This window comes from Thalassophryne amazonica, chromosome 19, assembly GCF_902500255.1.
Source record: "Thalassophryne amazonica chromosome 19, fThaAma1.1, whole genome shotgun sequence".
NCBI lineage: Eukaryota > Metazoa > Chordata > Actinopteri > Batrachoidiformes > Batrachoididae > Thalassophryne > Thalassophryne amazonica.
In genome coordinates, this window is record NC_047121.1 from 49175864 (window position 1) to 49200589 (window position 24726).

The window sequence follows — 24726 nt, forward strand, 5'->3', positions numbered from 1 at the left end:
GCATCTTACAGCATTTGTACAATTGTATTGTCCTATTTGACAATTAAATGCTTTTGGATTTGTGGATATACTTTGTTAGGGCTGAACTGCATTGGGTTTGTATACCATACCCACAAAAACTCACACCGTATTATAAGTCAGGGGCTTATAAGTATTATAAATCAGCACCAAATTCTGGGCCCTAGGTACTAGCCATATTGAAGGACCCCCCCCCCCCACACACACACACACTGTTATGTTCTTTTTTTTTTTATTAACGCAAACACCAAATTTCTAATGTGTAGTCAAACCAGGTCTAAATCATGTATACTTTACATCACACCTGGGAGTCAGAACCCTTTTTAAAGTTGGGGGAGCAATACTGAGTTGGTGGGTCTGGGGGACCAAATTGCACCCCAGACCCCCCAATTCAATATAGCTAGCATTCAAGCTCACCTCTCTTTTCAAAGAATTTGGTTAGCAGCTGCTTTCCCTCATTTAGTTTTCTTTCCGTCTTTTTTTTCTCTTCTTTTTTGAAATCCGTACTTTGATTTTTTTTTTTTTTTTTTTTTAGGAAAGACATTTTATTTCAGCCTAAACACTAGGGCTGCAACTAACGATTATTTTAGTAATCAATTCATCGGTAGATTATTTTTATTTGCATGCGAGTTATTATTAAAAGGCCTTTATCACGCAACATCAACGTTTGAGCTTGTAACAAACTTATGTTATATTCTCAACAAAAACATACCTGGAGTAGTGTTTTGTTTTATTTTGCACATATATCACCGACGCTCCACAGAGATTTCTATCAGGTTTCACCCGGTTATGAGCATTTTTAGATGCTTACAGCAACTATCTCAACCAATGACAACATATTACAGCAAGAGTCCACAAAAGTATTTTAAAGTCCTGACTAAAGTGTAATATATGATCTTTAATAAGTTATTTTCATGAAAAAAGACACAAATGTGCAGTTTACTGTATTTTATTTTTTCTTGTGTAAAAACACAGCTTAGATGTGGTTTGACCAAAACAAATTGTCATTAAACTTAAATAAAACAGGGGTGAAGTGGAGGTTTAAGAGTCACTAGGTATTCACAGGAAACAGTTATTTATTTCTATATTTATTTATGTTCATTGTTAGTTGGATTTATCTTTTCTGTTGTGTTTAATCAGGTTCTTTTGTTTTTCTCTAAAACTGTATTGTAGCATTTACTGGTTATTATTACTATTATTGTTGTTGCTATTACTAATATATAAATCAAAAAAAATATTACAATTTATAATACATTTGACTCTTATGACAACAAATGCTGAGCCATGAATTATTATACAGAAAACAAATGTGCTGACAGCTGCAACAGCTTAATGCTAACTTTAACATTGAAAATGCCATAGACATGCTAACACGTTAGCATCGGTCCCGTTTTTAATTTATAAAATACATCTATCAACTATTTCAGAAGACCATAACAGGTCAGATTAACATAAAAAGGTAAATGTTACTCACAGATATATGCTTTTGGGGGTTTTAGTGTGGAAAAATTAAGATAAAGCGAAACAGTGAATCAACAAAGCACTGCTTCGATCTGCGAATCACTGTTTCGATTGGTTCAAGGTTCAAAGCAAAGCCGTGCTGCAGAAATGGTTGATTTATATGGAAGAAACGAAACATTTGCGGTAAAATAGTTATTTAACAACTAATCTAACTAACAACTAAGAATTATGTTTTGCAACATTTATACATTCATTCAAATTGTATTCTTTTACAACATGAATTGTATGGACATTAATAACATGCAACACAAAAATATATTTAATGCCAGTTTTTTGTGGGCCCTCCCATGCTCTGGGCCCTGGGTACATAGTGCCCTTTACCCCCCCAGTCTGATGCCCCTTTTATAAGTCACATTTATTTTTGAACCATGTATTTCACAATAATTTTAATAAACAATAATAAAACGTTTTTGTAACAACTGGTAAGATTGAGTCACATACTAGCCTAAAAAAATAGACTAAATATCTTTAATGTTGTGTTTATTGTTTTCACTGTACTGAAAATGCAGTAAACAATGATTTTCATGTATGTTACACTCCTAATTTTTGACATACAAGTTACAACACCTCCCACACTTGTAAAAACAAATATGACTTATCATTCTTGTGCAGGGATGAGGGCACAGTCATTCTCAGAGGTTCTAAAGAAAAAACTTTCACATTAGGAAACATGGTAAAGGCTACAGTAATGTGTCTGATGTCACCGCAGCCATGACCGTTTTTCAAATGAGAACACGTAACCTTGCCCAAAAGTTGTAGCTATGTAGACTCCCTTATGACAAGATAGTATAAATGAAATGCCCTGGAATTCTTAGGAAACCATCAGTTTTCACAAGTTCACGATAAATTAAACAAAAACTTCATTTCAAGTTGTAATCCTCACCCCTAATCAAACTTCTCTTTAACTTGAAACACAGCAGTTCAGAATATACAGTGAGTAAAGTAAGTATTGAACACGTCATCATTTTTCCTAGTAAATGTATTCCTAAAGGTGCTATTGACATGAAATTTACACCAGATGTCGGTAACATCCCAATTCTTCTAAACATGTAGAGAAAGTGTAATGAAATTAAATGACACAAGGAAACAGTATTGAACTGATTGGTGAAATTTATTTAATCTCTCTCTCTCTCTCTCTCTCAAAAAAACATTTTTCATGAATATAAAAAGTGACAGTTTCCTGAGAACCCATACTCAGGATATGTGATCCATAGTCTCTTCATCATATCCCATAATTACAGGACCCACCTGATGAAATCAAATTTTGAGGTTGTGGCTTCAAGTAGGTGAACCCACAAAGCTATAAACTTTATACCATAAACTCAAAAGTCAGAACAAAAACATGTCTTCAACCAGCTGGAACCACAGAGCCAAGGCTGAAAACAACCTTCATAAACACATGACTTAAGCCATGAAGGTCTAACTATACCTCTCAGCTACAAACTGCCTGAATGTTATCTGGCGACAAAATGAAAAGAAATACAGCATTAAAGTTGCGGTAGGGGAACTGAAACTCTGGCTGGGGTGCTACAGGGCTTGAGGAGGACTACAGGGCTGCAAGAAGTGATTTTTCTGTTTTGATGTTGATTTCATAAGGGTGTGAGAGAATCATCACCTTTTAAACTTATTCTATTCCTCTGTGACTATCATTTTGTGACACCAAATTACTTCGCCAAAAGCCCTGTACATTTTTTCCCCAGAGACATGCTCAAAGTTATAAATGAATAAGAATTCAGAGTCTGAATTTGGTTATGTTACATCTCTTTATCACTTGCAGGATCTATACAGGAAAGACTGCAACATGGCAGCCCAACTGCTACAGTGTTCCAAGTCCCACTACAGAGCCCTCAAGATATCTGAGGTATGACTGCATCACTGGGACACAATTTCTAGTTTTAATTTCTGCTGAAAATCACCCATATTCACTGGGTCAGCAGCTAAAAGATCTACAACAGCCAGAATTATTGATGGAACATATTCATCAGCTTGTACTGATGTACTAATGAAATACTCAGTTCAAGATGTGCACAGTCAGTGACAAAGCTTGTGGCTTCTTTAGTCATATTTGTCTATAGGGTGATATAGACCGAATAGCAAATTGGGACGTGTGTTGAAGCATCATAGTAACTTTCTGACCCATATTTGTCGATCTTGAGCAAACTTGGTATACGTAGTCGTTACAGCTATCATTGGCATCCAATTAAAATCAGGATCAAATTTGAACCGTTTAAAAATTGATCAAATTTTTAAACGGTTCAAATTTCAAATTGATTCTCAAAATCGTTGACAGTACATGGCAACTTCGGGGTATTCGTAGTCTTAACAGCTTCACTCATGTTCGAACATCTGTAAATGGTGTATACGTAGTGACTAAAGCTGGAAACTTGTTTGCCCGTACTCCACTGGGGTAAAAATCTGAAGCCAAAGCAGCCCCGATGAACATTTATTGCGGTTTTCATTCAAAGCTGAACAACTTGATCATGCCTGGCCAAGGGCGCAAGGGTAGACGAGGTGAGCCTACAGCTATGAGTTGCACTTTTTTGGATTGTGAGCGTCCACTGCAATCCAATAAAACAGCATTTCAATACGACATAAAATTGAATTATAAGACCCGATTTGCGTTTGCTCAATGTATGATTTCTACAAGGTAGTTGTTAGAGCTTATTTGGGTGAACAAAACTGTAAATATAAAGGGGCGGGCTCAGGTATGACATTGTTTCCAATAAATAGCTTGCCAAAAAACACAGCACAGTCAGAATACCTAAAATAATCAGTGACAGTAAATAGGAATACCACCACAAGTCATGGAATTGTTTACCGGAGTAAATGGAACAAGGCCTTTTGAGTGCTGTCACTTGGATTAGCGGTACAGAACAACGCGAGTGTTAATTAAGATGTGCCTCAGATATCCGCTAATGCTGAGCTAGCTCACTTGAAGTACTCACTCTGTATTATCTTGTTCCCCCCACAGCCTCACCTACTTTCCATCTCTATTCCCGGCGGGAGAGGCAGTGTTGGCTAAAAATAGCCTCAATTTAATACATGCTGGTTATTTTATGTGGAGGCGAGCTTCTATTTTTTTTTAACAAAGACAAGCCAGTATTTCATCGCCCCCCCAACTCATTCCCGGTTAGCACTGGTTTAATTTAAATCTAAGCCACTCCCTGTGGAACTGATATGTGTTTGATGGTAAGACAGAAGAAAGAGAGAAACAGGCAAGAAAAAAGGGAATGAGGGCTTTTCGGTGGAGAAAGCACTGAAGCATGAGCAGAAAGATGAAAGGATAACAACAGGAGGAACAGCAAACTCACCACAGCAGGAGACGTTCCCGCTGACTCCAGCCAGGTTTTAACAGTTACAAAGAGCCATCATTCAATTGGGAGCAAGATCTTTCAGATCTAAACAATCAAACATGCAAAGATTGTGGGGGAAAAAATCAAGAGCGGTAAGAAGTAATAGAGAGCAAGATGGAGAAGACTTTAAATGGGTATCACGTATGTTAACTAAGTAGAATTCCATCCAGTGTTGCTTATACAATTATTTCTCCATCTTTTTTTTAACAAGAAAATCGAAAGAAAATAAGGAGCTGGGAACACAGCAAAGCAAATAAATAAACCTTTGTACTCAACAATTTTCTGACAAATTTATTAGAAAGACCACAGAGTGCAGGTCCTGCGGGATACATGAACTGGTCTGGACTGTGTGAGCTTAGCAACAATGAATTAGTTTCTAAACCAAAAGTACAGACGGAATGCCTCTGGGAACAGCACTAAATTACCTCTTTCCACACATAGAAAACCTCTAACACGTTTCAGCGAAAGATTAAAGTTGGTTCTATAAATAGATGGCTAAAGCCTTTTAGAGTCTGTAAATTTTACATTCTCTCCGGGAACCATCACCTTATCGTGGTGGAGAGGTTTGTGTGCCCTTATGAACCTGAGAGCTGTGTTGTCTGGAGCCTTCGTGATCCTGGTAGGGTCTCCCATGGAAATTGGTCTCAGGTGAGGGATCAGACTAAGAATGGTTCACAATGATTCCACAGAAAACCGAGGAAGAGGAAACGTGAGCCGGCTCGGAGAAAGCCTGGGGCCCCCCCATCTAGAGCCAGGCCTGGATGGAGGGCCCATCAGCAAGTGCCTGGTAGCTGGGCTTGCCACGGAGCCCAGCCAGACACAGCCCAAGAAGGCAACATGGACTTTCCATCTCCAGCCTGTGGGCTCACCACCCGCAGGAAGAACTGCTGGGATCGGGTGCACTGACTGTTGTTTGTGCGTACGCAACAAACAGCAATTCAGAGTATTCAGCCTGCTTGGAGTCCCTGAATAGAGTCCTGTATGGGGCTCCAGTGGGGGACTCCAACACACACATGGGCAATGACACAGACAACTGGAGAGGTGTAATTGGGAGGAACGGCCTCCTCGAGCTAACCTGAGTGATTGTTTGTTATTTGGCCTCTGTGTTAGTCATGGACTGTCCATAACGAACACCATGTTCGAACATAAGTGTACACGGTACCAGAGCTCCCTAGACCAAAAGTCGATGATCAATTTTGTGAGCGTATGATCCGAAATAAGGCCATGTGTTGTGGACACTCGGGTGAAGAGAGGGGCAGAGCTGTCAACTGATCACCATCTGGTGGTGAGTTGGATCAGAGGGTGGGGGAGGACTTTGGACAGACCTAGTAAGCCCATACAGATAGTGCGGGTGTCTCTGTCTGACAGATCTTCAACTCACCCCAATGTAAAAGTTATTTTGGCACACACAAGTTGAGGATCTCCTGCAAAATTCCACAATTGTTCTGTCTCCATCTGATGTTGTATGTTGCCAAACTGCACCAAATACCATCCAATATGTTGTTCATTACACATTTATTTGTCCACCTTGCTTATTTTTGGAATTTAAAAGTGCTTATGTTGAGTAACAGGAAACGCTGTTGTGTGCAGATGAACAATACCGAGCTCCTGTGCATTGTTAAACTCGCTCCCAGAGAAATGCTGAACTCCAGTGTGACATACTATGGAAAATAATTTCTCTTTCTGTTTATAGTTGCCACTGGATTTCCAGGAACGTATTAGTTCCCACATCAAAAAATACAACCGTGGCAGTGGAGCAACCACATCAATGTGCCACAGCAATTACTCAGAAGCTGTGCCCACAGCCCTAATTGCCAAAGTCCTGGAAAAACCTCAACCAGGGAGCAGTTGCCCTGTAACCCGCTCACCCAGCCCGCAGCCCCAGGATGGAATCTTCCTCACTGGAACAGGAAGTACTGATCAGTTAAGTCGCCGTGTCTCCTATAAGAACTCTGACTTGTACTGCAGTGATACAGCACTCTACTGCCCTGAACGCTGGCAAGACACAGAGCGAAGGCAAAGCGTTGACCTCCACGGCACAGCACTGCTCCAACTCCAAGCTCAGAACTCCACCGACAGCAACCCGGATGAGGAAGCTTACCACTCTGGAAGTTTCTCCCATCACGAGGCTCCTTCCGCTTTCCACCACCACGATGAATTTGTTGCTGGTTCCCTCCCTGCCTCCAGCTCCTACTCTAGCTTTAGCATTGCATCTGATGAGAAGGGAGCAATTACTGACAGCTGCGGACAAAATGTTAGCAGCACCTTATCCTCATCCCACCAAGGTCTCTACATGGACTGGAGAGATGGTGGCACTGGGGAATATGAGCACAAAAGTGTCTCCTCTTATGGTAAAGACAGACAGAGCTTCTCAAAATCCCGCAGTATCCAGCACATGGTGAACCCCAGGAGCCCAAAGAAGGGTAATTTGCCATCTTACACACGGACAGCATCATGCTACAGTGAACCTTACCATTCCAGCACCCCTCATCTGACCTCATCTCACAGTATGGGGTCAACACCTGGGTTAGTCCAAGCTCGTGGTGGAGCTCTGGACAGCAGAGATGATATCCAAGTTGCAGAGGAAGAGCTGAGCAGCCGCTGGAGACAGCTTAGTGTTGAAGACATTAACACTTTCTCCTCATCTTATGGTGACATTACAGGCCGGGTCTCTCCTTACAGTTTCTCGGAGCAACACTTTGCCATGGGCCCTGCTGGGAAGATCAAGGAGTCTCTCTACAGCAGCTTCCAAGATGACGTCTTCCAGTGTTTTCCTGTGGGATCGCCTTCGCCAAGCCGCAGCCCCAAACATCGGTCTGCAGAGCATCGAAAACAGGAGCAAACCTCTGTGCTGTATAGAGCCAAAGGGGACAGTCAGGACTCTGAATGCAGTCTGTTCCTTTCAGGGAGTGGAAAAGAGAAGGAGAGCAGCGGGGGAGCAGCAGCTGCAAGTAGCGCCAAGAACGACTATGTGAACCTAAGAGTGGACAGCTCAGCCGAGTCCTTACACCAGACCTCCCTAGAAGCCTCAAGTCTTCAGCATTACCCTACACCCAGGCCCAACATCCGGCCTCGTCCGAGTTCAAGCTCTGCACTTAGCATCGGCCCAGCGCTTCCAAAGAAAACATCTCCAAGATACCAAAAATTCGGCAGCATGGGCCTGATGAGGAAGGACAGTTTGACCAAGGCACAGCTATATGGCACGCTCCTGAACTGAACCAAGAGAAATGGAACCTTTCAGTTTATGCATGTTAATAATGATTCCCAACTTGTGTTGTACATTTTTAAAGTTCTTTGCAGAAAACATACGTTGTGTGATGGGGTATTGAAATGTAGTCATTTGTACTGTATCTTAGCCAAGGCAGGTATAATGAAGTCTGCAACATTTTTTTTCCTACTAAGTTATGTATGTCTTGATATACTGTAGCTACCTGAGACCAGCACCCATAATCCTGAAAGGAATATGACAATATGAACAAAGAAGAGCAAAACGGAGCATATTGTACAATCTGCTCCATCTCTGGTGTTTAGTACCACGCATAAAACCAGCAAAACGTCTATTAACTCCTGTTCTAATGTACAAAATAGACTAATGGCTAATGGGTGTGTAATAGTATGACACATTTAGTCGAGGGATAGTTATCAATTATATACAAGAGACCCTTCTGTTGATTGAAAAAGACTACTGTTCTCTATTTTCTGTTGAAATAAATGCATGCTGTATAATGCAGATTCATAAGTACTACAACATTTTATAAACATTTTCAAAACAGGTGTATATTTGAAGAGTAAAACAATTTATAAATTTCCTTTCTGATACTATGTTTCTCATTTGCAAATCATAAATCACTGCATATGATTAATGGATCAATATATACAATATATGCCTATGATCTAATTAGAATACATAGCAAGATTAAATGATGTGTATTAATACAACCCCAATTCCAATGAAGTTGGGACATTATGTAAAATGAAATAAAACAGAATACAATGATTTGTAAATCCTCTTCAACCGATATTCAAATGAATAAACCACAAAGACTATAATTTAATGTTCAAACTGATAAACTTTATTGTTTTTGTGCAAATATTTGCTCATTTTGAAATGGATGCCTGCAACACGTTTCAAAAAAGATGGGACAGTGGTATGTTTCCCACTGTATTACATCACCTTTCCTTCTAACAACACATAAGCATTTGGGAACTGAGGACACTAATTGTGAGTGTCATGACTGAGTATAAAAGGAGCATCCCCAAAAGGCTCAGCCATTCACAAGTAAACATGGGGCAAGGATCACCACTTTGTGAACAACTGTGTGAAAAAAAATAGTCCAACAGTTTCAATGTTCAATTGCAAGGAATTTAGGGATTCCATCATCTACAGTCCATAATATAATCAGAAGATTCAGAGAATCTAGAGAACTTTCTACACATAAGCAGCAAGGCCGAAAACCAACAATGAATGCCCGTGACCTTTGATCCCTCAGGCGGCACTGCAAAAACCATTATATAAAGGATCTTACCGCGTGGGCTCAGGAACACTTCAGAAAATGATTGTCAGCAAACACAGTTCGTCGCTACATCTGCAAGTGCAAGTTAAAACTCTACCATGCAAAGCAAAAGCCATACATCAACAACATCCAGAAACACCGCCGCCTGTAGCAACACATGCTGCCATCCAATCAATCAATCAATTTTATTTATATAGCGCCAAATCACAACAGTTGCCCCAAGGTGCTTTATATTGTAAGGCAAGGCCACACAACAACCACGTAAAAACCCCAACGGTCAAAACGACCCCCTGTGAGCAAGCACTTGGTGACAGTGGGAAGGAAAAACTCCCTTTTAACAGGAAGAAACCTCCAGCAGAACCAGGCTCAGGGAGGGGCAGTCTTCTGCTGGGACTGGTTGGGGCTGAGGGAGAGAACCAGGAAAAAGACATGCTGTGGAGGGGAGCAGAGATCAATCACTAATGATTAAATGCAGAGTGGTGCATACAGAGCAAAAAGAGAAAGAAACACTCAGTGCATCATGGGAACCCCCCAGCAGTCTAAGTCTATAGCAGCATAACTAAGGGATGGTTCAGGGTCACCTGATCCAGCCCCAACTATAAGCTTTAGCAAAAAGGAAAGTTTTAAGCCTAATCTTAAAAGTAGAGAGGGTGTCTGTCTCCCTGATCCGAATTGGGAGCTGGTTCCACAGGAGAGGAGCCTGAAAGCTGAAGGCTCTGCCTCCTATTCTACTCTTACAAACCCTAGGAACTACAAGTAAGCCTGCAGTCTGAGAGCGAAGCGCTCTATTGGGGTGATATGGTACTATGAGGTCCCTAAGATAAGATGGGACCTGATTATTCAAAACCTTATAAGTAAGAAGAAGAATTTTAAATTCTATTCTAGAATTAACAGCAAGCCAATGAAGAGAGGCCAATATGGGTGAGATATGCTCTCTCCTTCTAGTCCCCGTTAGTACTCTAGCTGCAGCATTTTGAATTAACTGAAGGCTTTTCAGGGAACTTTTAGGACAACCTGATAATAATGAATTACAATAGTCCAGCCTAGAGGAAATAAATGCATGAATTAGTTTTTCAGCATCACTCTGAGACAAGACCTTTCTAATTTTAGAGATATTGCGTAAATGCAAAAAAGCAGTCCTGCATATTTGTTTAATATGCGCACTGAATGACATATCCTGATCAAAAATGACTCCAAGATTTCTCACAGTATTACTAGAGGTCAGGGTAATGCCATCCAGAGTAAGGATCTGGTTAGACACCATGTTTCTAAAATATGTGGGGCCAAGTACAATAACTTCAGTTTTATCTGAGTTTAAAAGCAGGAAATTAGAGGTCATCCATGTCTTTATGTCTGTAAGACAATCCTGCAGTTTAGCTAATTGGTGTGTGTCCTCTGGCTTCATGGATAGATAAAGCTGGGTATCATCTGCGTAACAATGAAAATTTAAGCAATGCCATCTAATAATACTGCCTAAGGGAAGCATGTATAAAGTGAATAAAATTGGTCCTAGCACAGAACCTTGTGGAACTCCATAATTAACCTTAGTCTGTGAAGAAGATTCCCCATTTACATGAACAAATTGTAATCTATTAGATAAATATGATTCAAACCACCGCAGCGCCTTTAATACCTATGGCATGCTCTAATCTCTGTAATAAAATTTAATGGTCAACAGTATCAAAAGCAGCACTGAGGTCTAACAGAACAAGCACAGAGATGAGTCCACTGTCTGAGGCCATAAGAAGATCATTTGTAACCTTCACTAATGCTGTTTCTGTACTAGGATGAATTCTAAAACCTGACTGAAACTCTTCAAATAGACCATCCCTCTGCAGACGATCAGTTAGCTGTTTTACAACTACCCTTTCAAGAATTTTTGAGAGAAAAGGAAGGTTGGAGATTGGCCTATAATTAGCTAAGATAGCTGGGTCAAGTGATGGCTTTTTAAGTAATGGTTTAATTACTGCCACCTTAAAAGCCTGTGGTACATAGCCAACTAATAAAGATAGATTGATCATATTTAAGATCGAAGCATTAAATAATGGTAGGGCTTCCTTGAGCAGCATGGTAGGAATGGGGTCTAATGGACATGTTGATGGTTTGGATGAAGTAACTAATGAAAATAACTCAGACAGAACAATCTGAGAGAAAGAGTCTAACCAAATACCGGCATCACTGAAAGCAGCCAAAGATAAAGTCATGAAGTCATTACTAGTTAAAGTTAAAGGAATACTCGGCTCAATAGAGCTCTGACTCTGTCAGCCTGGCTACAGTGCTGAAAAGAAACCTGGGGTTGTTCTTATTTTCTTCAATTAGTGATGAGTAGTAAGATGTCCTAGCTTTACGGAGGGCTTTTTTATAGAGCAACATCAAGCAACATCTTTTTCACGGACGTCCCTGCTTATTTCAGTAAGACAATGCCAAGCCACATTCTGCACATGTTACAACAGCGTGGCTTCATAGTAAAAGAGTACTAGACTGGCCTGCTTGCAGTCCAGACCTGTCGTCCATTGAAAATGTGTGGCACATTATGAAACGCAAAATACAACGGAGACCCCGGACTGCTGAACAACTGAAGTCTACATCAAGCAAGAATGGGAAAGAATTCCACCTACAAAGCTTCAACAATTAGTGTCCTCAGTTCCCAAAAGCTTATTGAGTGTTGTTAGAAGTAAAGATGATGTAACACAGTGGTAAACATAGCACTGTCCCAGCTTTTTTGAAACATGTTGCAGGCATCCATTTCAAAATGAGCAAGTATTTGCACAAAAACAATAAAGTTTATCAGTTTGAACATTAAATATCTTGTCTTTGTGGTGTATTCAATTGAATATAGGTTGAAGAGGATTTGCAAATCATTGTATTCTGTTTTTTACATTTTACACAACATCCCAACTTGTGTCTGTTTGTTTGTCTATTTGTGGCCCTGCAACAGACTGGCGTCCTGTCCTGGGTGTACCCCGCCTCACGCCCTATGACTGCTGGGATAGGCTCCAGCCCCCCCCCCCCCCCCCCCCCCCGCCCGCGACAACATCCCAACTTCACTGGAATTGGGGTTGTATATCAGAGTTTGCATTCACTGAGTAAAGAGATTTACCAAACTAACAGTAGGCGATTCTGTTAAGAGCTGTAAGATGGTTAACATTATTCAGATGCAGTTTTTCTTATTTTTATATGAAAATGAGAACACAACATGAATTAAGTATTCATGAAATTTATTCTCATGTGATGACACTTGTGATTTTGCCTTATCTCTGTTCAGTGACTGGAATGTTCTCCTTTACAGCATTTATCAACTGTGTATATACTGTATATTGGCTGGATTGTTACATCGTATGTTCCTTCCTGTTCCTTGACACTCGCGGACAGTTTCTCTGAGAAAGATGGGGTTGCTTCTAGATTAGACATTTTATTCCCAACTGAAATTTTGGCAGTCCCAAGAAGATTACCCAAGCAGTCCCAAGATTACTTCCACCAGCCAAGGCTGGTACCCACTTTCAGCTAAGTAGACCAGGACAATGCAGGTGAAGTGTCTTGTCCAAGGACACAGCTCGTGCGGCCGGGAATCAAACCCATTGGTAGCCCAACTCCAAGTTCTCACAGGAAATTTTGACTGAAATTTCCGGTGAAAACTAGTCTTCCTTTTCCTAAAGGAGTTGGGTTTGTTTCCCGGCCGCACTAGCTGCGTCCTTGGACAAGACACTTCACTTGCATTGTCCTGATCTACCTGTAAGTGGGTACCAGCCTTGGCTGGTGGAAGTAATCTGCTTGGGACTGTCGTCCCGTCCGAGGTGGGGGTTGTCATAGACTCTACACAACGGAATCCAGGGATAAATGAGCACATGCCCCAATGGGCCTCAGGGTCTATTTAGGACTTGCTTCTTTCCACAAAAAAAAAAGCCAAACAAACAAAAAATACAAAAACCAAACAACTTGAATTAACAGTCAAATATCTCCCCCGCTACAAACCTTTAAGGCCGAGAATAACTGTATTACTGAATGCTAGCATGTGAGCCACCAGTGATTCCTGCATGCGTGGGAGATAAAATATCTGTAGAGGTTATATAGACCCTAAGCCTAACGTAACAAAGATTAAGCTAAGACGATTCTTGTGTCCAAGTTGTAAAAGGGCGTAAAACAGATTCAAACTCACATTACCTGGCTGAGATTTTGGAATCACTGAGATAACAGGAGATTGCAGCCTTAAGTATAAGAAAATGTGAGGGTTACATCCATACACTGTTCCACCTCATGTGGTAAATTTTGGTTTAGCGTCTCATTAAATGGACAGTTAATCACAGCAAACCTTTAAACAGTGTTGCCACTAGTTACACTGCCATACAAAAAGAAAGAGAAATGCTTCTAGATTTTAGGAGACATTAATTAGTCTCAGAAAGCTAGCAGCTCTGCAATATATAAAATATCAGTCAAAAAATGTAGAATACTGAAAGTGATTTTAAAAAATGTAAAGCTACAATGTTACACAATGCATTTCACTTTTTAGAGAAAACACTGTGAAAACAGCCAAAACCGTTTACCAGGGAAAACTACAATCACTGCGTTAACTGGTAGAAACCCTAACCGGATATTTTCTACCAACAGGGCCGTGACTTAGGTGGAGTTTCTAGTAGTTGAAATTTAAATTCTTCTTTGACAACATGTCTTTTACACTGGAGCAGGCATTGTGTTTTGTTGTTGATTGTTATTTATTTGAATTGATGCACATATGCTAACAGTGGAAACGTAAAGAGAATCATCTTGCTGGGGGTTTTTATAGTCTTGGAGAGTCCAGATTAATAGAACATCTGGTTCTTCTAGACTTCAGTACTGTGACTTACAGTTTAAAAGGCGATACAGAAGGGGTAACCCGTAGTTAAACTGATTAAAAATAATCAGGCTCCTGCACTCAGGGTCCAGAGAGAAGAAGGTACAGTCAAGTATAATGGTCATTTTCTTCAGTGAGGTTGTCTTATTGCGTTTTCAGTTGAACCTGCATACAAAGCTCCAGTGCTCAAATGTTGGTGCAACATTTGGCACGACTGAATGTGAATATTTTTATTTTTTTGGAGTGGCATTGGGATACGTAGCTTTGCCTTTCAGTAGTCATGGTTAGTCTTTGGAACGCCATGATTCTACCTCTTGGATTGCTGCAGATCTGGTAACTGGTTTAAGACAATATCAAAGAATTTTAATTCCAACCTTCTATTGTTTACAAAGGTGAAACCATGTCACACCGACTGAAGAATTCACTTTTGCTTTAGCGACACATTGTAAAGGCTTGAAATGTCTTCAAAGTGAACTTAAACACTGTGGATGGAGAGAGAATATAATCACTGATTATATGTGTTTTTGATGTGGACACAATGTACAACGAGAGCTCTAGTGCACAAATGTTATTACAGCCTGCTTATTTTTTATCCAGTTTTAGTTTATGGTATATTTACTGACTGTTCTGACCCTGAACAAGGAGGCTGAAGTTAAATTGTTCTACCTCCAGCCATGTTCCGGGTGCAACAGGTTGGCTGTCTACACGTTTGTCTGAAGCATGGTTCTATATTTTTTCTGTATGCTTATTTATTTAATTAATAAAGATGTGTCTGAAATACTTCATTATGCATTTCTCAAATGTAATGTAGGCCAGAACAGCAAATACAACCTTGTATTGTACAAAAACCAAAAGGATTAAGGACAGGTCTTTAGAATCCATCTTTGCAGGTTTTGTTTCCAAAATGCTCTCGATTAATTACAATAATTTTCAATCAATATTGGTTTCAATTAGGGATGTCATGAATCACAAAAGTCATGGTTTGATTCGTATATGGTTTTTAAGCCATCGGATAATTTTTCAGATCAGAAAAAGAAAATGGTTTTGCTTTTCTTTAAAAAACTTAATGAGAAAAGGAACTTTTGCCTAGGGTTGTGATCGAAAACAACTTGTCTAAAGTGTACACCAGGTGGACACATTACTCCATTTCAAGAACCTTGAGTACAGGCTACCTGTTGCTTATACAAGTAGATAAAATACTTCATTGTTGTAATCAATTACAATATGAACAGTATCTCAATAAAAAATACTTTATCAAAATCGTGAAAAAAAGAAAACGGAGTGAAGCAGATCTAAGGTTATAACTTCAAAATTTCTTCAAATTCTTTTTCAAAAGGATGAGAATGTCTACATTATTTTATGAGAGGGTAACACTAATAACATCATTTATAACTCTTTCAGGCTAAATACATTTGTCCTATCCACTGATCCAAATTTATTCAGATCAGAGGTCCTGCTGAACAGATGCTCATAAAATGCTGAGAATACAATTTATTTTCCAGAGCTGTAGAATTTCTCCTACCTCACCTCTACATGTGGTTTGAGTGCAACTCTCAGTTCAGTGAGCTCAAGATCATACAGGGAAGAGATGATGGGTACTTTGTCCTCAACTCCTTTAATTTTTGCAGTGATCCTTTGCGTGTGGATCCACAGATTGCTGTGTGTAGTGGAGCATGAGGCAGTTTTTGCAGGCTGCATGAGCACATGGCTGATTGTTCCCACGAAGCTGTTTTTACAGGCTGCATGAATGTGCAGCTACATTTCTTCCATTCACACTGTGATTTCACCACAACTGCATCAATCACGGATCACTTTGTGCCCAGCTCTTTTAAATGTGAGATTATTTCTGTATTTGGATCAAGAAATGCACTGAGCACGCAACTATCTATCTCACAAAGCCGTTTTTAACAGGCTGCGACAGAATGATGGGCATGCACAGCTGCAGCCCCTTTGCTCAGTGTGATTTCACTACAACTGTATCAAAATAAATGCAGTTATCACTTTAAAAACAAGTCACCATTTTAAATCATACTTGTGTAAACTTTACAATTAATCTGTGGTTCATGTGGGCCAAACTGTCAGGGGCGGTCCATGGATCACTGGTCATCTATAATCCATTCCATCATTGGCTTCAATGTTTTCAAGGCTTTCCCATACAAATTACAGTTTATGACAATACCCACATCAAATAAATACTAATTTCTTTTGGCATACTATCAATAACATTAGCATGTAGAAGGACCCAGGATTGCCTTTTTGGCAAGGGTCAAGGTCAAAATAACAGTTTTTCACTCCAATGTCCACCAAATTTGGCAAACATGGGGTCGGGTTCCCAGCTAAGTCAAATTCCCCACATGTCGGTCATTGGGGTCAAGGTCATGTCTCCTTGCCTATTTGTTGACCTACTCCTCCAAGGTCCTTTACCTGTTGTCTACAATGAAGGTTGTGAAAGTTGGCATCAAATTTGCTGTTAAAAAGTATTAATTTTAGCCAAAGGTCAAGTTACTTCATTTTCAACCTGATTTGTTGCAAATTTGGCACATTTAGGTGGATTTCAGAACTGCCCTAGCAAAGGTCAGGCAGAAGTCAATCGTTTAGTAAAGGTCAAGGTCACTGAGGGCAAATGTCAGCTTTCTGTAGCCACTGCTGTCTTCATACCCACAAGTACTACTACTGAGTTTCTCAAATAACCAGAGAGGCAGGAAAAGGGAACAACACTGAGCATTATAATTTTCCTGATAAACAAAAGCACTAAATGCAATAAAAATACAAGCATCTGTCCTCGCTGCTCCCTTATTGATTAACAGAATTCTAGAAGAACTCAGAAACACTTTGACAGTTGGTGTTTTTCAAGTTTCATGTTTGTAATTGTTTATTAAATTTAAAAAGAAAATATAAAATTTATTGAAAACAAAAGACAAAAGAGTGATGGGCATGTGTGTTGTAGAATTATGAATAAAAACAAAAACAACACACCATTTATTTGTAAATGTCAAGAGAAAGCAGTGATGAAGAACAATACAACAATACTGTTCCTTAGCTGCACTTAGATGGGGGGAGAGGGATGGGTGGTGGTGGAATACAAAAACCAATAATCATGATGTCTGTGGGCATTTCAGTCTTTGGGACAGATTATAAAACTTAACTCTGATATATTAAATATGAGTAAATATTTGCAGTGTATCCTTCATTAAATACATTTCACACAACAGGACTGCAAAATGTTAAAACAATCTAAACAAGAGTGATGTGAAAGTACAATATCCCGCACTGGCAAATGCTGCTTTGGTACAATTGCTTGCTACAGTCTGATAACATTTCAAGGTATGTGATGTGATAGTTGATTTCAGAATGCAGACACCGACTCATGAAACTGGCGGTGTCTAGGTTAGTTAATCAAAGGCCATAACTCTGCCCAAATGTGTCAACCTTCTACAATATTACAATATGTGTATTACCATCCTATAACAAGGAATTGTACCAAGTTTCCCCAAATTCCTACTAAAAATGTGAGAGGCGTTGATTTCAGAATGCAGGCGTTGAATTCATCATACTCATGAAACTGACGGAGTACAGATTTGCTAATCCAAGGACCATAACTGTGATAAAATGGGCCCAACTGGAACAATATAATATTATGCGCATCACCAACCTATAACAAGGAGTTGTACCAAGTTTCATGAAATTCTTCCCAAAATGTGAGAGAAGTTGATTTCAGAATACTAACACCCTTTTTGGGATGGACGGACATACAGACAGACGGACGTCGCCACGACATAACCCCCCTAGGCCAAATGTAAATAACATATTTACAGTAAGATTTACAAAATAATATCTATGATGTTGTGCAAGTACAAGCTCATAAATTAATAGAAGTCTTGAAGGTTGATGCGCCAAACTTATTTTTTTACATCTGAATCTTCCGGGAGACCTGCAGTTGTGTTTTAGTCAGTATTTATAGTCCCGTCACCATGCTCAGTGCCAGATCTTGATCTCACCTGCCCAGTCACAAGTGGCCACTGTCGCAGGCAGAATGGGATGCTGGGATACACCCAGGCAGGGCTGGCTGTGGGCGGGGAGAGTGTGCAGCATGCGGACATTATCGTAGTCATAGAAGTGTGCGGCTCCGGTCGAACTTCCTGATGCCAGTATAGTTCCATCCGTAGAAAAGTCACATCTCACCGCGTATCCCTCCACCTAGTGCGAGACTGCGCACATTAATATCGACGCATGAACCAAGGCAGGAGTTTATGACGTGCCTGATAATTACAATGAACAAGCAGGAAGAGTCCAGACAGATGCTTTTAATCAACAATGCTGAATGTTTGGTTTAGTTTTTTAGGTGCGCTAACCCTAACCCTAATCAAAGCAACAAGGTCACAAAGTGTCTTAATTGTTAATATGCCACAGGTTTGTAAATGTGTTCAATAAAAAAAGGCAAGAAGTGACGCAATATTCTTTGCTTTTAATTTGTTAAAATATATCATAATATTTCAGCGTACCAAGTGTTTTCTTGCAGGATGGATGACAGCTGCAGTGAAGGTCAATTACATGAACTTCAGGGTTATTTTGCATTTCAAATTCTTGTGTATTAGGGGTGGGGCCGATCATAAAATTCACTGTTTTGATCCGATCATGGTTTTTACTCAGACTGCATCTTTATGTTTTTTTTTTTTGAAGGGGGGGTGGGGGTGGTATCAGAAACAAAGGGACTTAAACATAAATAAAAATAAGCTGCGCACAAGCAGAGGCTCTGTTCCCGTGAACACACAATTGCTTGGTTTCACTGCAACGCTGCACTGAGATTTATGCAGATACTTTACAAACAATTCACTGTAACAATAAATGTGTATGTCACACAAATATGTAAACTTAGTAATTAATCCATGGTTCCTATTCATGCTGAACTGTGGGGGGCGGATCAACTCTTGTACTTTCACTGCTAATGTATTTATACATTCATTTGACAGCCTTTATATGCTGTCATGTGTAATGATAGCACTGAGAAAACGTGTCAGATTTCTATACTGATCAGGACTTCCCTCCCCTGAGGCCACTATCGTCACTCACCTTGTGTCCTTCATATCGCCGCCTCTTGTTCATTTTGTAGGGCTTCTGTGAGGAGAACAGCGCCATGTAGTTCCCATTGGTCTGGACTACAAAGGACTCCTCCACCGGATGAAGAGCCAGGCTAGGGCATGTATATCGCTCCTAGAAGTGAAATGAAGAAATTCTCACCTGTTTATTTTTTTTTAGAACCTTGAACTCATCTCCATTCTCCCTAGTTTTGCATTATATTAAAACCAAAGCAAAACATGGCATAGCTCCACGTACTGGACTTTATGTAACACCTAAATAGATACTTGTCATTTGATTGGTGGTTTGTATGTCACGTGATATGGATCATTCGTCCCATTTGCCATTTTGTTCCATTTACTGTGCAGTTTTGGGTTCATATGTATTGCACAATTGCACGCTATGACCACCTTGACACGGCAACAGCGCTTAGTTTAAAAATAAACACATGGTAGGGTTTGTTTTAGTGACAGACAATGATTTAAATGAGCTTATTGGGCACCGTACTCTTGTTTGAGGGTGGGCAATAAAGGGGTTAAATGAAAGCCACATTATCATTATTCACATTAAATCTCGCTAAAATTTACCAGCACAATCTCTCCCATTTGCCTAGTCTTCTCTTCTCCACTGGGAGCCCAAATTAAAATGCACTTTTCACAACTGCTTCGGGGATTGCAGCCAAAAAAATGATACACCATTTTTTGATTAGAAGTGATGCTGTGTTTGTGTTGTGCACTGGCATGCTGTCCTCGGAAGTGGTCAAATCCTGCAATGTTACTCAGGGGTTCAAACGAGACTGCACTGCCCCATTGATGATGCTCATTCTTCTGACATACACATACACACAAAAACTAATCCAGTACGCCGTAAGCTGTCTGGATGCATTTGCAGTATTCGCTGGGACATCTCTATCTGAAGAAGAAGTGCTGTCGGATGAAGAGCTCAACAAATTTCTGTCTGTATTTTTTGCTGGACTGAGGAAAACAGACGGCAGTCTGTACATGAACAATTTTGGATTGGGTTGTTTTTGAACTGACTGTTTTTGCAAGTTGGCTGAGAACAATTTTGGATTGGATTGCTATTTAAAGTTTGTATTGGACTGTTTGGAACCTCTTGACCTCAAAGTCCCCTTTCTCTTGTTTACAAATTAATCAAATATCAAAAGACAAGGATCTATTTTAGGCATTATATACAAGAAATAATGAATGTTCTTTTTTCATTTGTGCAATGGAAAGAATATTTCATTCGGTGAAAGGTTCCTACCATTGCACTCATAAACATTCATTATTTGTACACTATTGTGTGAACTATACTATTCAAGCAGTCACATAGTCAAGAATTTAATGGCATCTCTTTCAGGTCAGATCCATTTGTACTTATTTACTTCTTTTAGCAAAAATCTCATTTTCAAACTAGCTCCTGTTCAGAGGAGTGCACACCTCCTCCAGTCCTGTGAAACTACCACGACACGCCAGTATCACGTGCCCCAATACCAAAATGGGAATAGACACACTAGTCTACAAATTCTATTAGGGAGGATAAATGTGTGATCTTTTTGTGTCTCCTTCACAAATAAGGCTGCTTACATGGTATATCTGGTTGGAGACTTTTGCTGTTGTCTGGTAGTCCCATGCAATAAGGGTACGGTCAGCAGAGTCTCTGCTCACACAGTCAGAGCTCGTTATGAACTCCGCTCCTCCTTTCAGAAACAATATATCCAAGGTCTGCTGGATCCCTGCTTTATACACATTCACCACCTGAAAAATATGTAGAAACATGCACAAGTACATCAACACTTTCAGAAATCCTACAGAAAAAACACCAAATTGTTCTCAAATCACAGTTTGGTAGGCCTGATGTACAACTACTTGTAGCATCTAAGACTGTGTTCATAATGCTATTGTGTGGAAAACTACAAGTAGCTACTGTATAGTAATGTATCTTGCATCATTAGAGCGCATGAAATGCCATGTTGGAAGCCAAAAAATGTTTGCATCAGTTAGCATGATGAGTATGTCACTAATCCCGTTCTTACAAAAGAAACATATTTAATTTCACATCAGATCTAGAAAGATGAGCCAAATGGCTAGTAGCTATGAAGCAGGGGAGCTGGCAGTCATCTCCAACATGTCACGGTTAGATTTAATGCAGTAGTGTCTGACCGATACAGATTTTATTTGTGGGTCAATATTGATACCAATATTAGGGAGTAAAAACATTTATAATACTGACAAAGAAAATAATTTTCAATAAAATGTCTGACTGGGAGAACTTTCCTATTCATTTTTAATGCATTATACAAAAATAATAACAATAATGGCTGCAACTATTTTCAATTTTGACTTGTTCCTGAAATTTTATTACAACTTTCTGGAAAAGCAACATCATAACATACCAAGACATTGCAGCAGCGTCTTACAAAAACTTGAAGTTAAATCAACTGATAATTTTTAGTTGTGCCTACCATCCAAGAAAGGTAAATGTGTTGTATTCAACTGTACATTGAATTTGAAAATTTGGAGTCCCAGGGACTCCAAATTTTCAAACCATAAATCAAACTCTGAACATATAATAAACATTTCCCAAATGGTAAGTTGCACTCTACTTGTTTCTGATTGAATGACATAAGATAATAGGGCACTGCAGTCTCGTTTGAACCCTGCGTCATATCACGGAATTTGACCACTTATGGGGTCCTCCAATCTGTTGCACAATATGAGATCTGTTAGAAAAGTATCCGACCTTTTTATTTTTTTCAAAAACCTTGCTTGCGTGAGCCAACCTTGAACCTTCGTGCGCATGCGTGAATTTTTTCACGCCTGTCGATTGCGTCATTTGCTTGTAAGCAGCCTTTGTGTGAGAATGGGTGGAGTCTCTCGTCGGATTTTCTGTGCAAGGAAAATTTCTCGGATAGTCACACGACGGTCCCACATCATCACAGCGTTCACTTTGGAAATTATCTGGTCATTTCAGCATGTTGATGGCTGATCGGAGTGTGGCTCGCTCTCCACCGTTGTGCGGCCATCTTTAAACTGGTTGTATCGCTCCTTAATCTGTGTGATGCCCATAGGATAGTCACCGAAAGCCGTCTGAATAATCCGAATGGTTTCCACCTGGCTGTCACCCAGTTTCTGGCAAAATTTGATGCAGTCGTGCTTGCTGCTCCAGTCATTCCGCCATTTTCCTGGCAAAGAAAATCCGACGAAAGACTCCACCCATTCTCACACAAAGGCTGCTTACAAGCAAATGACGCAAACGACAGGCGTGAAAAAATTCACGCATGCGCACAAAGGTTCAAGGTTGGCTCACACAAGCACAAGACTGCGGTGCCCAATTTAGATGGCATAAGAACAGTTCAAAGACATCATTAAAAGTTCAAATTTACCATGACATTCATGCCCATGATGAGTATATGCAAACGTCTGACCACATTTGTATATTTGGAGGGTGGTAGAGTTGTGCCTTGCATTCAATATATAGACAGGGGAGAGCTGATCCCAGCTGGGTAAGTCTGTGTCCTACAACAACACTTGTTTTGCTGTAATTCTACATACTGTTCAACTATACTGCCATTTAACCAAAGCAGCATATACGTAAAACATATTAAACTAGTAACAATTAGGTCAATTTAACATCTGTCTACAAAGCAGAATGCTGTTTTTCCAGTTTTAACATTGATGAGACTATTCAATATTCATGACACTTTTAACCATCTGTGATAACCTCAGTCATCAAATGATTGTATAGTTGCATCCTGGAGGTATCGTGCAGATCTGGCGGGATCAAAATTTTCATGAATTGAGATCAAGAACAAAACTACCAAAAAATGCCCACTTGCTGACTCTTGTGTACTTTAAAATATTTAAATGAAAATACTGTAAATCAATTAAATACTAACTAGCGCGCTGCCTGTAAGGGATCCACGGGCTATAAATTGGGTACTGTTTATAAAATAGGTAGCTGACATTTTTCAAGGGTGGTAATAAACTATGCAACTTTTCTATAATAATTTGGAATGGCGTGTGAGTCCAGAAGGTAATTATCAAAGTCCATTGTTCACTGTTGTTATCCATATTTTCTCCAAAAACATTTGTTTTCGCGGTATTCATCCTTGACCCAAAATACATAAACATACCAAACGGCAAATGTCAGCTCTCCCCAGTTACTTTGTGTTCAAAGGTACACACACGCATGCATACAAGTAAAGAAGCCACTTCACTTTTAATAGATGATTTACTGCCCCTGGTGGAATGTCATGTGAGTCCAGAATTTAACCTCCATTGTTCACTGTTTTTTTTTAAACCTAATATCCATAATTTCTCCAAAAATATTAGTCCTATCAACTTTCTGTTTTGGCGGTGTTTATCCTTGACCCAAAATACAAAAGCCTACCAAACGGCAAATGTCAGCTCTCCCCAATTTCTCCATGATCGAAGCCACACGCACGTACGCACACATACAGAGACCACAGAGGCCACTTGGCTTTTAGATATTCAAAGAATGACAAGGGAGAATCAGTTTGACTTCTCCCTTTTCCACAGCAGATCCCATATGTTGACTGGATGTTGATTTAAGGTTTTATGCTGGACACCCTTCCTGACGCAGCTCCAGATCACATGGCAAATGGGCACTGACCACTTAGCTACCATACTGCATGAGTCACAGAACAAATATTACACATTTGTCAATGTGACATCTGCTTCCAACTCTAACTCACTTTGATGTACTTTTGCCTTCTTTATTCAAACCAGGGTTTGTATTCTGTTGCCAATCAGCAAACTTTAACCTGTCATTGCCTAGTAATTTTTATTTTTTGCAATTTTCCCTCTAAATGACACGCCCAATTTAAATTCAAGTTGTTATTATTATTATTATTGTTGCACTTTACTTTGTACCAAGAGAAAGTAACCTCTTCAGATTTCAGGAAAATGAGTAGGCATCATGTTTACACAGAGTTTGCACAAGAAAACCACATTAAAACAAGTGTTTATTCATTCATTCTATATCATCGAGTTGATATTTCTCTTTTTCGATGCAACGTATATTTCGCGGACAGCTGTGCGTCCCTCAGCGTATTGCCAGGTAGGGCTGTATAAACTCAGCGTAGTTGGTACGTCGCGTTACGCAACTCTACGGCGGCCTGGTGTGAACGGGGCTTTTGTGAAACCTTTAATGGGATCAGTGCTTTAGAAAAACGTTATGCTTGCACTCATTTTGTTCCAGAGAAGGGACTGCAAGCTTACCATTGATATCCACCTGTTATGACTGTGACGGTCAAACATCACAAACTCTACTTATACTTGCAGTTCCAGTTTTAAGGGGCATAACTCAGTGGAGTAATGTCATAGAACGTATAACTCTGTTTGGCAAGAATTCACACTCATGTTTTCATTGTAGTGGCCGTGGGCAGATGAGC

The 24726-nt window shown here is 39.8% G+C and overlaps 2 protein-coding genes and 1 long non-coding RNA gene across 5 annotated transcripts in view; 1 reads left to right on the forward strand and 2 right to left on the reverse strand.

Annotated features, from left to right (window-relative positions):
- Positions 1-8372, forward strand: part of LOC117500643 (brain-enriched guanylate kinase-associated protein) — a 108607-nt gene extending 100235 nt beyond the window's left edge. Inside the window, exons 6-7 of the mRNA XM_034159388.1 lie at positions 3317-3400; positions 6586-8372. Coding sequence (XP_034015279.1) covers positions 3317-3400; positions 6586-8109 — 1608 coding nt within the window. The 3' untranslated portion in view covers positions 8110-8372. The remainder of the gene's footprint in view (positions 1-3316; positions 3401-6585) is intronic.
- Positions 1419-13511, reverse strand: LOC117500648. The gene is made up of 3 exons (XR_004557816.1): positions 13375-13511; positions 10145-10149; positions 1419-1429 (listed from the first exon to the last, which is right to left on the reverse strand). It is a non-coding gene; the product is annotated as an uncharacterized LOC117500648 (long non-coding RNA).
- Positions 13512-17103: 3592 nt separating this feature from the next.
- The window catches only part of wdr25 (WD repeat domain 25), a 42538-nt gene continuing 34915 nt past the window's right edge, over positions 17104-24726 (reverse strand). Inside the window, exons 5-7 of one of the 3 annotated variants that reach the window (XM_034159389.1) lie at positions 20897-21067; positions 19305-19445; positions 17104-18431 (exon numbers count right to left, since the gene is read on the reverse strand). In XM_034159389.1, the coding sequence (XP_034015280.1) occupies positions 18210-18431; positions 19305-19445; positions 20897-21067 (534 nt within the window). In that variant the 3' untranslated portion in view covers positions 17104-18209. Of the gene's footprint in view, positions 18443-19304; positions 19446-20896; positions 21068-24726 lie in introns of all 3 variants that reach the window. The other 2 variants (XM_034159390.1, XM_034159391.1) reach the window with 2 other exon arrangements.